The 16,262-nt window shown below is 41.5% G+C and overlaps 1 protein-coding gene across 3 annotated transcripts in view; it reads left to right on the top strand.

Moving 5' to 3' along the window:
- abca2 (ATP-binding cassette, sub-family A (ABC1), member 2) overlaps window positions 1-16,013 on the top strand; it is a 91,987-nt gene extending 75,974 nt beyond the window's left edge. For all 3 annotated transcript variants that reach the window (XM_080766287.1, XM_080766286.1, XM_080766285.1), the window contains 17 exons: window positions 69-180; window positions 537-597; window positions 748-922; window positions 1,944-2,059; window positions 4,226-4,373; window positions 5,146-5,269; window positions 5,585-5,717; window positions 6,183-6,303; window positions 7,114-7,292; window positions 9,116-9,257; window positions 9,385-9,519; window positions 10,765-10,868; window positions 11,404-11,496; window positions 13,012-13,114; window positions 13,550-13,687; window positions 14,109-14,318; window positions 14,812-16,013. In XM_080766287.1, the coding sequence (XP_080622413.1) occupies window positions 69-180; window positions 537-597; window positions 748-922; window positions 1,944-2,059; window positions 4,226-4,373; window positions 5,146-5,269; window positions 5,585-5,717; window positions 6,183-6,303; window positions 7,114-7,292; window positions 9,116-9,257; window positions 9,385-9,519; window positions 10,765-10,868; window positions 11,404-11,496; window positions 13,012-13,114; window positions 13,550-13,687; window positions 14,109-14,318; window positions 14,812-14,847 (2,130 nt within the window). In that variant the 3' untranslated portion in view covers window positions 14,848-16,013. The remainder of the gene's footprint in view (window positions 1-68; window positions 181-536; window positions 598-747; window positions 923-1,943; window positions 2,060-4,225; window positions 4,374-5,145; window positions 5,270-5,584; window positions 5,718-6,182; window positions 6,304-7,113; window positions 7,293-9,115; window positions 9,258-9,384; window positions 9,520-10,764; window positions 10,869-11,403; window positions 11,497-13,011; window positions 13,115-13,549; window positions 13,688-14,108; window positions 14,319-14,811) is intronic.
- Window positions 16,014-16,262: the final 249 nt, after the last annotated feature.

Below are 16,262 nucleotides of genomic sequence, written 5' to 3'. Positions count from 1 at the left end.
TTATCATACTTAAAATAATACTCAAAAATATGAAATCAACACATTGATGGTGATTTGTTGCTGTCTAGGTTCTATACAACAACAAGGGGTACCACAGCATGCCAACTTATCTCAACGTTCTTAACAATGCCATCCTTCGTGCCAACCTTCCTGCTTCCAAAGGCAACCCTGCTGCTTACGGTAATCATCTGAAATGTGTAATCATGTACTGTGAGAAAAGCATACCAAAATATATGTCATCTTTTAAATCTGCCCATCCACACCTACATTTATAAACTTCTATTTTATTTGTTTATTACATTAATCATTATTTTTTTTCTTGGTTTTAGATCAATACACTGAACAACATTTGTTATGGTATAATTAATACATCTGCAGTAATACCCTATCAAGACAATATTATAAGCATAATAAACAGTATAATAATACATTATTATATGATAATTGCTGTGTAATAAAACGTAATTAATGTGTTTATTGTTCTTATTTGATAAATACAATGTACAATGAAAACTGTGCATGTGTTGATTTTGCAGGCATCACACTGACAAACCACCCAATGAATCGCACAAGCGCCAGCCTGTCTTTGGATTACTTGTAAGTTATTTTCTCCTTGCCTTCACTGATGATTTCTTTGGTAACTATTGGAAGAAATAAAGCACAACTAAAAAAATAAAGCACAACTTGTACATTATATAACTCTTTCTCCTCTCTCCTTCATCTTTATCACGTTATGTCTACCTTCAGGCTCCAGGGGACAGATGTGGTGATTGCCATCTTCATCATTGTAGCTATGTCCTTTGTCCCAGCCAGTTTTGTGGTTTTCCTGGTGGCAGAGAAATCCACCAAGGCCAAACACCTGCAGTTTGTCAGTGGCTGTGACCCGGTTATCTACTGGCTGGCCAACTATATCTGGGACATGGTAAGGGAGGAATTTGTGCAATCTGCTTTGGTGCGTGGGAAAGGGTGGGAGACTTTTTGCATGTATGTTGTAATTGTTGTTGCTCTTCTGCTCTTGTGACGACCAAATGCCCTCCAATTTAATGGAAAATAAGCCTTAAGGGGCTATGAGGTATTTGTAGATCTATGTTAACAGATATACACTTGTATGAAGCTGGTCGATTTGATATTATGGCTCGTGTGTGTCACCAAAACTGTGGGAGGAGTATAGTGTGCCAAACATTAGGGTTTACGTAAGGGATAATGTATGGCTAGGTGGTCATTGTTGATAGATAAATCACTGACAGGGTGATTAACCACCGACACGGAGTGGAGGTGCTTAATCTATAAATGTATCTATAAAGTGATTTATCGGTAATGAAAGCATTCCACGTTGGCCCCACAGAGCGCACCAAATCCCCTCGGAAACAAGTAAGTGAGTGTTGATCAAATTGAATCAATTTTCGTGGTACTGCATCATCTATTTCTCGCTCCAAATGTTTTCAAAAACATTCTTGAGAGCAATGTTTAGTTAAATGACATTGTGTGTTTTGTTTACATGGCTGACATGTTGGGTACAGCATAAAATCCAATCAGCGCAGCATCTGCTCTGAGCCTTTGATTAGACAACGGTCTGTTATAGAGTGGAGCGGTCTGTTATCAAGAAATCAGACCATGTAATAAGTGATAATAAAGTCGCACAAATACTATAATGTGTTGCCCTTTCCGGTAACCACTAATTAACCACTTACTGTAAACCCTATATGGTTGACCGGAGTCCCTCAGGGCTACGTCTTGTCTGTTTTTCTATTCATTAATGTTTGGAATGCTTTGGCTGAAAATATCTGATCTGGATGCTGGGGTTTAAGTGGTTGACCAATAGAGCACTGTTTGAATGCAGCTCTTGTTTGCCAGAAATCCATAATGTCCAGTCTAACCACTTTCTCTGTCTCTCTACATCTCTCTCCCACTCTCCTTTTCCCTGTCTCTCTGTCTCTCTTCAGATGAACTACCTGGTTCCTGCCACATGCTGCGTTCTCATTCTGTTTGTCTTTGACCTGCCTGCCTACACGTCCCCGACCAACTTCCCAGCCGTCCTCTCCCTGTTCCTCCTCTATGGGTGAGTGCCCTCCCTCTGCTCTTCCTCGTTGTTTACCTCGTCACTCTCTCGCCCCACTTGTAAAGTTTCTGAAGAGGAGACCTGGAGGAAAGTCACTGGATCACACCACCGCAGGCTGCCCCCACCCCCACCTCCCTTAACCGACATCATGTCCTCATTTATATGTTAATTACTGACAACTAAAGCCAAAAATAATAGAACTCCCTCCTACATAACCTGAAGAAGAAGATGCAAAGGAGAAGATGAAAAAAAGTCAGAGGCTGTGTAACCTTGATTACAGTTATGATTGCTTATTATGCATAATTCATAATCGCCCGCCACAAAACAATTTCATGGGATTTTCATGAATATAAATTGAAAAGGCATATCATGGTGTCTTAGCCTATAATATTGAAAAGGTAAACATTATTATTTTTTCCAGTTTTTTTTTTTTTTTTTAAACATCTGTTTATTATGATTTTTGGCATAAAAGCATGTCAGTAATGATGAACCATAAAATTACAGATCGGACAAAAAATAGCAAAAAAAAACATACAAACAAGAGACTTACAATAAAAGGAGACAAAACATAACTCAAAGAAAAAGACAAAAACAATAAAATTATAACTGACAAGGCTGATGACTACACGGCATTCCGAGGACAGAAACAACATCACTATACATTCTAAAAAACATTTCTGATATGAAAAAGACATATGCATACATGTGTACCCACAAAAACAAAAACACAAACGTATACAGTATACACATATCAAAAATTAATTAGACGACATTACGGGGCAGAACAACATTCAATTACACTTCAGTCCAATGTATCAAGCATCTCTATAATGGGCGACCAGGTTTTTAGATAAAGGTGTTCTTTTTTTGACAAGGTGAATCTAATTCTCTCCATATGCAGCACTCCTCCCAGCTCCCTTAGCCACATGTCAACTGTCGGAGGTTTATCCGATTTCCAGGCTTGTAGTATTAATTTCCTAGCTAACAGTGTTGCGAGTGAGATGGCCTGTGCCTCGTATTTGTTTTGTACTTGATCTGGTTCCACCACACCAAAGAGTGCAACTAGAGGTGCCGGGGGGAAGTCTCTTTTATAAGCTTTAGCCAAGAAATCAAAAATTTCATTCCAGAAACGTTGCAATTTATGACATAGGAGGAACTGATGAGACAAAGTCCCTTGTTCCGTTAAACACTTTCCACACATGGGAGAAGAATCTTTAAAGATTTTGTTTAATTTAGTTGGGGAATAGTGCAGCCTATGAACAATCTTAAATTGAATCAGAGAGTGCCTAACATTGATAGAGCTATGGTGAATGTTGGTGATACAATCCTCCCATACTCCATCTGAAATCTCTATGCCTAATTCTCTTTGCCAATTGTCCTTAAACAAGCTTGAGGATGGGTTAACCACGGTCAGCAAGGTGTCATAAAATTGAGAGACTGCACCTTTTTCAAAGGGCTCAGTGTTGAAGAAACTATCCAAGACTGGATGACTGGGTTGTTGTTCATATTGTGGGACATGCGTTCTAAGAAAATGTCTCAATTGCAAGTAACGGAAGAAATGTGATGATGGAAGCCGGAAGGATTCTCGTATTTGTTGAAAAGAGGCAAGATAACCTTTACCACGACCTTGATTAAAGTATACATTTCGGAGATTCACAATACCTTTCTCCTTCCATGACATAAAAACCGGGTCTGCCAGGCCCGGCTGAAAAGCCGGATTGGAACATATAGGAGTTTTTCCAGTTTATTAACGCAATTTTCCAGTTACTGAGATTACACCCATTTGGGTTAATTTGTACACTCAGAGTTAAGTTATCACTCAGGATTTGATAGGCTCCTTTGATAGGCTCCTTTGCTTTGCTAAAAGCTTTATGTGACATCTTCAGCAATTTAGTTGCTGCTCTGAATATTCAATGTGGTTTAAGCCATCAAAGGGAAAAGACAAAAACACAATGCTTAACCTTTTAGCCACTTAATTTCACAGTATTAATCTATGGAAATGTAAACTTGGATACCAAGTAAACAACGAACCTATAGCATCTGTCTTAACAACATGCTATTTAAATCACATCCTTCACATTTGTGGAAACTGGAAATAAATAAACAGATATTAGGCAGATGGTTAAATAGACAGACCTGTAATGTAATGTAATCTCATGTACCCAGGTGGTCTATCACTCCTATCATGTATCCTGCGTCTTTCTGGTTTGAAGTGCCAAGCACAGCCTACGTGTTTCTCATTGTCATCAACCTCTTCATCGGTATCACAGCCACAGTGGCCACCTTCCTCCTGCAGCTGTTTGAACATGACAAGGTCAGTAAAGCTCTCAAGAGTAAACACCTGATTTACACGTTGATGTGCAATGGCGTCGATTACCGATTTTACAGGCTTAAAAATGCATCATGATGCGATCAGATGTGTATAGAGCGTCGCAGTCCCACCCCCATTCAGAACGACGAGTGGCCCAGGAAATGAATCCCAATGCATTTTGCCCATAGGCTTTTCTTAAAGTATTTATTTAAAGACGGTTACGCCGCGGACAAAGCCAACTCGGATCGTGACAAATCATGACAATGAACACTATGTTTTTGGCCGATAAAATAATTTATAAGAAGAAAAACAAAACAAATAGTGTTGTCTCCTGCCTTTATTTTCTTCTTTCTAATGATTTGATCGGCCCAAAACATAGTGTTCATTGTCATGATTTGTCACGATCCGAGTTGGCTTTGTCTGCGGCGTAACCGTCTTTAAATAAATACATAATGCCTATGGGCAAAATGCACTGGGATTCATTTCCTGGGCCACTCGTCGTTCTGAAAGGGGGTGGGACTGCGACGCTCTATAGTGAGTTTGTATATCGCTATTTTCAGCGAGGAACAGAATATACGTTTAGCATAAGTAACTCTGTATCACTAGATACACTGGGTGGCATTTAACCGTTGTTTCATTTTCTGTCGTTTCTACAGTTTGTTTTTATTTGTGTGCGACTGTGTGTTGGGGTTGTCTTTGATTTCCACTCAGAAATCACTGTCTTTTTCCAAATCTCCATCCTTTCACGTCTACTTGAACGGATGCCATCCTGTAGGACCTGAAGAGAGTCAACAGCTACCTGAAGTCCTGTTTTCTGATCTTTCCCAACTACAACCTGGGCCATGGGCTGATGGAGATGGCCTATAATGAGTACATCAACGAGTACTATGCCAAAATAGGTGCATATTTATGTGTTCTAATGTGTTTTATAGTAAGTAGGGGCGCAACAGTTAACCGACCAATCTTTTATTTTATTTTATTATAGATTATTCGATTAATGAAAAAGTAATCGACAGAATAATGGACAAGAAGATAATTGATAGTTGCAGCATTACTCTGGAAAAACATACATTTTGTTTCTCAGTCAGTTTACAATTTAGGCATTTAGCACAACAACTCATGAAGTATTCTCAGGTCATGAGGTATTCTCACAATACCTTGGACTAAGAACAGTTCAGACATGTCGTTAAACAGAAGATGAATCTGTCCTCCAGGTCAATTTGACAAGATGAAGTCTCCATTCGAGTGGGACATCGTGACCCGAGGATTAGTTGCCATGACGATCGAGGGCTTTGTTGGATTCCTCATCACCATCCTCTGCCAGTACAATTTTCTCAGGAAACCTCAGTAAGTCTTAGTGTGAGTGAGAGTGCGAGTGCGTGTGTGGGTGTGTGCGTGCGTGAGTGCGTATGTGAGTGTATACTACTCATTTATGGTGGTTTGCTGTACATAAACGTAAATCTGCCCAGATTTATGTGTACAAGATAGTGTAGTCTTTGATTGTACATTGAGGTTTATTATTTGTTTTAAAACAAACAAACAAAATACTCCTCTATTTTATAGTGTGGCCATGTTAGGGAACAAACTCAGATATAACAAGATTTCTTGTTCATGTGGTACTTAATGTAGTTTTTCCTTCAACACGCTCAGAAGTGTGGCGTTGAAAAGACGTTGAATGTAAGTTGTGGAGTACTATGCTCAATGTCGACCGACTGAAGCACAGCATTGCAGGGGTTTTCTGAGTAACTTCCAGGGGATTAGCAGCTGATCACATCACACACATTCCTACAAGCTGTCTGGATGTTTCTTCAGGAGAGTGCCAGTGAGCTGCCAGCCGATAGAAGACGATGATGTGGATGTAGCCTGTGAGCGGCGGAGGGTGCTGCGAGGAGACGCTGACAACGACATGCTGAAGATTGACAACCTCACCAAGGTACACAACACAGAACAGCATGGAGCATGTCATGTTGCGTGCTCTGACTTCTTGTTGTAAACACACAGGTGACAGAATATAATGCTGTAAGGCATTTGATATGGTTTTGTTTATATCTGGGACCCCAATCTGCATAGTAAAATCCTCAGTGTTCATTTGACCCATTTTGGGGCGGGAACCCATTCATAGCGCGCCACAGAGTGGCTTGTAGGTCTGCTATTTTTGGCACAAATCATTGAAAATTGAACATATATTCTTTCAGAAGGCCTAAATGGGTTAACTCTGACAATGTACAAATGGAACGAAATAGACCCTCATGGGTCTGACGGCAGAGGAAACCATGCGGCAACCAACCTGCAAATGTGGAGCAGTTAAGGCTTAGGTGTCTTGCTCAAGGACATTTGGACAATAACACCGGGGGAGCAGGGGATCAAACGGTGAACTTCATATTCCCAAGCGGCCACTCTACCTCCTGAGCCACTGCTGCCCCATTTCCAAGTACAAGCTACAGCTCTTCCGATGGACTGGCAGGCTGAAGCATTCAAAAACGATCTGTCTCGAGAGGCTAGCCACCTAAAGTTGGTTTGAGAGTAGACAGAGCTACAGCCACAAATGAGGTGTGTGTGTGTGTGTGTGTGTGTGTGTGTGTGTGTGTGTGTGTGTGTGTGTGTGTGTGTGTGTGTGTGTGTGTGTGTGTGTGTGTGTGTGTGTGTGTGTGTGTGTGTGTGTGTGTGTGTGTGTGTGTGTGTGTGTGTGTGTGTGTGTGTGTGTGTGTGTGTGTGTGTGTGTGTGTGTGTGTGTGTCCTCTAGGTTTACAAATCAAGGAGGATGGGTCGCATCCAAGCTGTGGACCGGTTGTGTCTGGGCGTGCGTCCAGGTGAATGTTTTGGCCTGCTGGGGGTGAATGGAGCTGGGAAGACCACCACGTTTAAGATGCTTACGGGAGATGAAAGTACCACAGGAGGGGAGGCTTTCATAGATGGAAACAGGTAAGATACAGTAACTAAAGTACAGTACCACAGGAGGGGAGGCTTTCATAGATGGAAACGGGTAAGATACAGTAACTAGCGGTGCTTGCAGTGGTGGACAAAGTGCTCAACACCAGTACTTGAGGGCAGATATTAGTCAATTACAGTTCCTCAGTCAAATTTGTACTTAGTTACAGTACTGGAGTTCTTTTAAATCACAAAATAATGATAATAGCGATCTGCATGGCAGAGTATGTTAATACAATATAACTAACACATCTGCAGTGGTTGGAGGTGTCTCCCTATACCCTGGTGTTGAGTAGCACACCTACTGGTTGAGTTATTATGAGTGCAATGTCTCCCCTGGAGATGTTGTGGGGATGTTTACCATTGTACAATGTCAAATGTTTGTAATGAATATCTTTTTTGGAGGAGTAAAATGTCAAACTTTTGTAATGAATATCTTTTTAGGAGGAGTAATATGTATACAGATTGCCACCTCTGTTCCTGCCTGGTCCAATAAATAAGATGTATAAACCACTGTAAATTATTTTGAAGCGTGCCAAGTTCTGCCAAGACTTTCAAAACATAACCCGTAGTTGGTCAGTTTTTTCCCTTTGGAGCGCTCGGTACAAGCGGCCCGCTTGGTTAGAACAGTCGGCCCCTGCGAGCAGAAGGAGTGAGTGCATTCTCCGGCAGCGGCCATCATACAGCTGTCGGGGGGATTATGACACTCCACTGCCACTCGCTTCCGCGGTAATGCGTTGGTCCGACATGCGTTGCGTCGTGCTTGTGGTTAGGGTTTGAGGTAGGGTGTCAGCGTCGCTGGTTAAAACTCACCCGTGGCTCCTGACATGCGTTGGTCCGGCATGCGTTGCACTTGTAGTTAGGGTTAGGGTGACGGGGTAGGGTGACGGGCCGAGAAACACTGCCGCCTGTCGTGGGTGCGTCGGCAATTGGTGGAGACTCCACGGCTGATGCCGCTGCCGGAAAATGCACTTGCTCTCCCTCCCTGTGAAGCGTAACTGGCCCCTACACACTGTACGAGTTTTAAAGTTGTCGGCGAGTCATCAGATCGTCATGTATTTCACATTACAGGAGTCTTTTTTTTTAATCGGCTGTCATATCTTTGTGGCTTTCACACTAAACGATTGGTTGCCGACTAGGGATAACACACTGCAGAGTTCTGATAACACACTGAAGAGTTCACCAAGATGCGATCCAGACCCAATATAGGCTATACACATCATTAGTTTTTTCATTGGCTGCAATACAGGACTTCTCGGGATGCGCTCGCAACCCATTTCATAATGTATGATGCCCAGTATAAAACCGGCTTGATATTCAGATAAGATGTCGGGGAGACGTCGGCGAGCACTTTTATCGGTGCTATATCTTCTCGCAGAGCCTTTCACGCACAGCGAGCAAAACCTCTGCGATCAAAGCCCGATCTTGCGTCAGATCGGGATTTTTTTCGGCGAGCGCCAAAAATGGTCCCTGACAGCATAATCGGAGCAAATATCATGTGTACAAGCCATTAGACAGCAATTTGTCCAATGTACACTGTCAAATCTGTTCATTTAACTCTGAGAGTGTACAAATGGAACCAAATGGACATTTAATAGCAGAAAACGTGCATTTAGTAAAATATCTCCACTTTCCATCATCGTGTGTGTGTGTGTGTGTGTGTGTGTGTGTGTGTGTGTGTGTGTGTGTGTGTGTGTGTGTGTGTGTGTGTGTGTGTGTGTGTGTGTGTGTGTGTGTGTGTGTGTGTGTGTGTGTGTGTGTGTGTGTGTGTGTGCGCCCACATGCGCGTGCATGCCTGCGCGTGTGTGTCCATGCAGTATCCTGAAGGAGCTGTTGCGCGTACAGCAGAGCATCGGTTACTGTCCCCAGTTTGATGCTCTGTTTGAGGATCTGACTGCCAGGGAGCATCTGGACCTCTACACACGCCTGCGTGGTATTCCCTGGAAAGACCAGGACAGGGTTGGTGTCTCTCTCACTCTCTCTCTCTCTCTCTCTCTCTCTTACACATATTGTATATTTAAGCTTGTGTGTATAATATACTGTACATACACTACAAACTCTAGTGTATGTTGCCTTTATTTTTCAGGTTGTCCAGTGGGCTTTGGAGAAACTGGAACTGACCAAGTATGCAGACAAGCCTGCTGGAACCTACAGCGGTGGGAACAAACGCAAACTTTCCACAGCCATCGCCCTGATTGGATATCCCTCCCTCATTTTCCTGGTAGGAGACTCACTCACAAGTATTGCATGTCCAAGTTACTTAATTTGGTAACAATATACAGCTATAAACCTACAGTATATGAACACACGGTAATGTATGGTCATAATTCTGTCTTGTTACACCAGGGGAAGGGTTCAGTCCTGCCCACGCTATGATTTTGAAGATAAAATCTAATTCATGACCATTTTATTCAGTATCTGTACGACAGCCGTCCTCATGCTACTCTCTTCCTACTGCTGCTGTAGCCTGCTGCACCAGCAAAATATGTATCCTATTTATTGTCCAATTTGTTTTAAAATAGTAAAAATTGCAGATCTGCAAGCTCACAATGCATCGCTATGCTTGTTGTACAATTTACAATTTAGGCATTTAGCAGACGCTCTTAATCCAGAGCGACTTACATTAAGCAAGAACAAAAGCATGGGAATACATCACATAAAAACATTTATCATGAAACATGCGTAAGCTAAGAAAGTAACAGTGGAATATCTATATAATGAAACTTATACATATAAACTATATACTACTATGCTATACATATGTACTATGGCGTGCTGTGCTGTGCTGTGGCGTTGTATTATACAACACTGTTGTATAATATCCTACCATAAATACAGTATGTGAAATCTCTGTCCGTCTGTCTGGGTAGAAGGGTAAAATACATCACTCTCAAAACACCATCAATAATAAACAAATGATACATTATTCATACACCCTCAACCGTCAACAGTGCATGCATAATAAATAAAAACAGTACACACCGTGACACACCGTGACCATGTCAGACTGTATCCTTACTGTAATGAATCATATATAGGTATAAAAGGGACACAGACAGACGGGTATTACATTATCAGGTGGGGAATACATTAAATGGTTAATCAGACTGATCGATTTAGTCGATTCCACAACAACAACAACAAATAAATATATATACCGGTATATAATTTTCTTCGTGTCAATTTCATTTTTTTATGTTTTTCTTTTTTGTGGCTTTCGGCTTTTTCAAATATTTTTATGGAGGGACAGACAGTAGGCTGACAAGAAATGGGGAGAGAGATGGGGGGAAGACAGGGATCGGTAGTCGAGACCCGCGGCACACTGCCAGACTGGATTACCAGCCATGGTGCCTGGACCACTGAGCCACGGCCCAGGCCCATGTCAATTTCTTTATTTTTTTAAATGAACAAATTGACATGAAGACATAAAATGATACAGTATATATATTTGTGTGTGTGTCGTCAGGATGAACCCACCACAGGCATGGACCCCAAAGCCCGGAGATTCCTCTGGAACTTAATCCTTGACATCATCAAGACTGGACGCTCTGTAGTGCTGACATCACACAGGTGAGACAACTTTTCTTGAAAAATAATCTTAGTTTTTTATTTTATTAACCTGAAAATAATTCAAATTATTCCTCTACTAAGAATAGAATCCCTTTAGATTCAAGAAAGTTATTAACAACAAATTATGTTCATTGGAACTAGTGAAATGTCAATGTATTGGCTGCCCTACTCACCTTTTTAAATCTTTAGACTAGCTGATTTTTTCATTTCAGGTTAAAAACTACAGAAGTTAAAAATATGGCAGGCTAATGAGCCACACATCTGCAACTATTAAAAGGAATAATGGGAGTGTTAGATTTAGGTGTGCCAATGTATCTAACACACTCATTTGATTAGCTGCATCTGTGTAGGTATAACGTCAGCTTTTATGCAGAATGCCACGTTTTTAACCTGTTCTAGTTTTTAACGTGAATTGGAAAACAAAATGCTAGGGTTTCATCCCCCTTTAATCCAAGATGAAAGGAAGGTCACATTTCGCAGTGTAATCTATCTCTATAATGTTGAAGTCCGTTTTCTTCTTGTCTTCTCTCTTCAGCATGGAGGAATGTGAGGCTTTGTGCACCAGACTGGGAATCATGGTCAACGGTAGATTCAAGTGCCTGGGCAGCATCCAACACCTTAAGAACAGGTTTAAGCCCATGCACTACTTTGTATTCTATTTGTGTTTTTATTTGTTTCCTACAGAGATCAATATAGTCTTTGAGAGCTAAATGCTCTCTGAGGACAAATTATCTCTAGCAGTACAGAAGGTAGGATAACAAGATGGGGTCTAATGATGGCATGGCTCCCACCTGGCCAGTCTATGACATGTGACTCCATATTTGGACATGGTTTCAGCCTAATCTGAATGCCATAGACTTCTGTTATAAAATGTGTGTTAAATATTTCAAAAAATATAAAACTATTGTGAAACAATACAGTATATATGGGGCGGTACCTCCTTGGCCTACTGCCAGTGCGCTAAATAAAGTTTGCACTTCGCACTCATTGGTCTAGCTGCAGTTTGCATTATTAGTCCCGGACAATCAGACAAACACATAGACACACTCCTCTAGACCAGATGTTCCCAACCACTGGTACGCGGACCTGTGCCGGTACACGGCACATTTGCCACCGGTACATGAGAAGGGACTGTCCATGAATCTATAAAAAAGTTAACTTGGTAACTTGGTAGCAAAAAGTGGTAGCAAAAAAGTTGACTTGGTAGCATAAAGATACCAAGGAGTCGTCAGTGATGTCATATGGTTTATAAACATGGTTTATAAACAGCTTAGAGTCCTTGCTACTTCCATGTTGCATAAACATGAACAGTGACATCACTGTCGTCGAATACTTAGTATTTTTACCATTCACGTGTGTTGAGCGAGCAGCAGGGTAACAACAGCTGTAGCCTATTATGTTACGCTCGTGCTAATGAAACACTAAACGGTATTATTATTTAATTCATCCTTCATGTCGACATTCAAGATGACTGTCAGTGTCAGAAGATAACTCAGGTAAAGTAATGCGTCACTCTGCAATTTAAAAGTTTTCCACCTGTCATTTCCACAAGTCATTTCTGAAAAAGACATAGGCCTAACCTTTAAAAAAAAAAGAAATTATACTATCCATGTTGATATAACGTCATTTAAATAATAATAATAATAACACATTATTACATTATGTAACTTGTGATATAATAATACAGCGACGACGCACCAGACTATCAGCCGTTACGTGGTAATAGAAAGGTTGGGAACCCCTGTTCTAGACGGCTCGTAAGTAAGTCACACCGTAAAATCCAACAAGCCAATGTGCTGTCTTCGTTTGTGTACTATACATGGAACTAGAGTGGTGAAAGACTCACACAGCACTCACAAATGGATGACTACTTAGAGACTACAAAAACAAACTTTTTTTCTTTAGTGCACGAGCGATACGAGGACACACACACACACACACACACACACACACACACACACACACACACACACACACACACACACACACACACAAGGTACGTTAATAGTTAATAGTTTTTTAGACCACCGCACCCGCAACCAACATTGTACTAAGGACAAGGAAAGGCGCTACCCTGCACTATATACTATACATAGAATAACCATGCATATGCACAGTTTATAATGCATGTACTCCGGCTCAGGTTTGGGGATGGCTACATGATCACAGTGAGAACCAAGAAAAGCTCCAGCGTCAAGGAAGTGGTTCGATTCTTCAACAGGAACTTCCCAGAGGCTGTACTGAAGGTAGACAATCACAGATGGTTCTTTAGCTCGCTCCTCTGCAAAGGACATTTGAATATTCACCTCTGTAATATAAAGTATTGTTTTTATGTTTTTATCATAGTTTTTATTTTAGTTCAGTATAGCTTTTTTATTATAGATGCTTTATAGTGCCTTTATAATGGGAATCCATTGTGTGGGTGGTCCCAGTGGGAATAGAACCCCTTATCCATAATCATTGAGTTTTATTTATGTTAATTAATCAAATGATACCAGTCTTGTGAAACACAAATAAGGTGACTAGCATATCAGTATATTTCTCACGAAAGATTTATGTCAGTGTGTCGTCGTCCCCTCCCCCAATGTGCAAAGAATCAAATCACATGGATATTTAATTTTGTACAAAAAAAGAAAGAAAAATCAATTCCTATGTGTCCACTTTTGTTCTTCCTCGTGAAGGAGCGCCACCATACCAAGGTGCAGTATCAGCTGAAGTCAGAGCGCCTGTCCCTGGCACAAGTCTTCAGTAAGATGGAGCAGGTGGTAGAGGTACTGGGCATCGAAGACTACTCCGTCAGCCAGACTACTCTCGACAATGTGAGTCATCGTTTAGAAGAGGCTGCATTTAGTTGTTATGTCCTCAGTTCCTGCCAGACAATCAAAGATCCAACTGCAGCCTCTTTTAAAAACAAATGTTTTGCCTTTTTTCTTGAAATAATATTGCAACAGCAAAAATGGGGACCTGTACATAATAGTTTATATGCTTGTTATTAATATGGCCATTCTGACTTTCCATAGGGTGCATTCATTCAGATGTCTTTGTTTAGTGTCCTTCCTGCATGAAAGACAAGCAAATAGATTTTCTTAACACCTCCTCCCTGATTCTGTGACATTCTGTACAGTAGCTCAATGGAACAGAAATGTATCAAACCTGAGGAAGGTTACCTGCTAGAAGTAACATGACAATACATTGTTCTAATATAATTACTTGTCTTATTGTATTACTCTTCATTCCCAGGTGTTTGTGAACTTTGCAAAAAAGCAGAGCGACAACCTGGAACAGCAGGAGAGTTCTCCCCCCAGTGGTGGCCAGTCGCCACTGCAGCGTATCCTTAGCTTGCTCAAGCCTCGGCCTGCAAACACAGAGCTCAATGCCCTGGTTAGTGAAGAACCAGAGGAACTGGAGAGTGACGATGATGAAGGGCTAATCAGCTTTGAGGAGGAAAGGGTGAGAGGCTACTTTGTATAACTAATATGAAGTAATACAACTGAAAAACAATACAAAAAGACATTAATGTTTTATTTGACAGATGGTAGATGAAATGCGTACAGTATGCAAGGGTACATTTTGAAGGGTACTGTTTGAATGGCCATTAGACTAGTCAAGGGGCTCAAAATGGTCATTTGTTTTCGACTGAAAGGAGTATGAATATGATGATTTTCATGACAACAGACATTTTGTTGTTATTATTGTTTTCATAGCAGATACCTCATTAAGAAATCTTGATCTGGCCCTAACAGAGTGTGTGTTTGTGGGTCTGTAACTCTGTATGGCTATCTGTGTGCCTGCTTCTTTGTGTGTGTGTGTGTGTGTGTGTGTGTGTGTGTGTGTGTGTGTGTGTGTGTGTGTGTGTGTGTGTGTGTGTGTGTGTGTGTGTGTGTGTGTGTGTGTGTGTGTGTGTGTGTGTGTGCGCGCATGCGCATTTGCGTGTGCATGACAGGTGCAGCTCTCCTTCAACACAGACACGCTCTGCTGAGAAAAGGAGGCTCAAGTACCAGGCAGACATTAGCGGGGTCTGACTGGAACAGGAGGACCAGCTGTAACCAGAAAAAAGACAAACATTTGAGAGACCCTCTGAGATGAGGAAGAGAGTAATGTACCTACCTGTTCATTGTAAACCGTGATGAGGACCAAAGCTTTCTGTCCCGTGGAATGTAAGGACCAGTACTGCTACAGTATTTCAGCCTCAAATTCTTTGCCATGGGAGGGACTGAGGGTTTTTGTAAGACTCCAGTATGAGGGCGGGATGCAGAGTGACAAAGATGATGGCCTGTGAGGCTGACCCCCGTACTGTGACACCGAGCCTGCCGTGGTCCGAGGCTGTGGTGACAAGAGACAAGCCACTGTAGGAAAGGCACACCACGATAGCGAAGATGCTTGCATTTAGAATGAAGATCTAGTCTCGGAATGTTCCCTTATTTATTTCCTTAAGAATGTAAATCGGTAGATGGCTGAATGATCTGATTTGACTCTCCGATGATGTCAGCAAAACCACGTATCATTCCTGATTTGACCTCCTTTGGGTTAAAACATTTATCCCAGCGTTTGATGCCGTGGGCTAATTCTTTCCAATTGTTCAAACGCGTTCCCTGCCAAAGTGGTCTTGTGTTAAATAGATATGGCCCGTGTACCAAAACTTTTACCTGCCTTGAGAGCATGCTATGATGAATCGAGTCAAATCAAATGTCATCATGTCATAATACAGTCTATTTTTATGTGGGATGGCGAAAGAATGATTTCATTTTGGATATCAACACTCAGCTGCGGACTGTGATTTTGCAATAATAGAAGGTTTATAACTACATGCACTTTGGGAAGTGCCAAGTTTTGACACAGAGCATTGTTGATGGAATTTTCCTATGGAATCACTTGACTGTCAAAGACGAAGAGGGATGTTTGCACCTGGGTTTGTCTTATTTTGGAGAGTGACTTTGGAATGTTTATGGTCCAGAATGGTGCCTCCCCTTGTACCAAGCCTACTACTTATTTTGCCACTCTTTGGCTCTTTCTACTGAATGCTGTCCTCTTTTGTGCTTTTTACATATTGTCATGATCTGGAATGGATTCTGCCAAGATTATCTCCTTCTCGCCGGACACAGTGTAACAATAGTATATTTAACAGTGAACAGTTATCACCGTTATAACGGAGGGTTACACTGTAACCCAGGTTCTCTGAGTGGAGAGACTGGCTCTCCACTACATATTGTTCAATATGTACGGGAACTGACCCCACAGGGCAGTGTTCATGGATATCTCTTTAAGACACATCATCTATGGTGGCCCTGCCAATCAGCGGGCTATTTAAGCCCCATCTGTGCAGTGCCACTTCGATTAATTCTTGATTGACACGAATTTCGGAGCGGCTCTTTTGTGGAGAGCCAGTCTCTCCAC

The sequence above is a fragment of the Protomyctophum bolini genome (assembly GCF_963924005.1).
Source record: "Protomyctophum bolini genome assembly, chromosome: 6".
Taxonomy (NCBI): domain Eukaryota; kingdom Metazoa; phylum Chordata; class Actinopteri; order Myctophiformes; family Myctophidae; genus Protomyctophum; species Protomyctophum bolini.
Note: the sequence above shows the minus strand (reverse complement) of the source record. Positions and strands in the feature narration are given on the sequence as shown.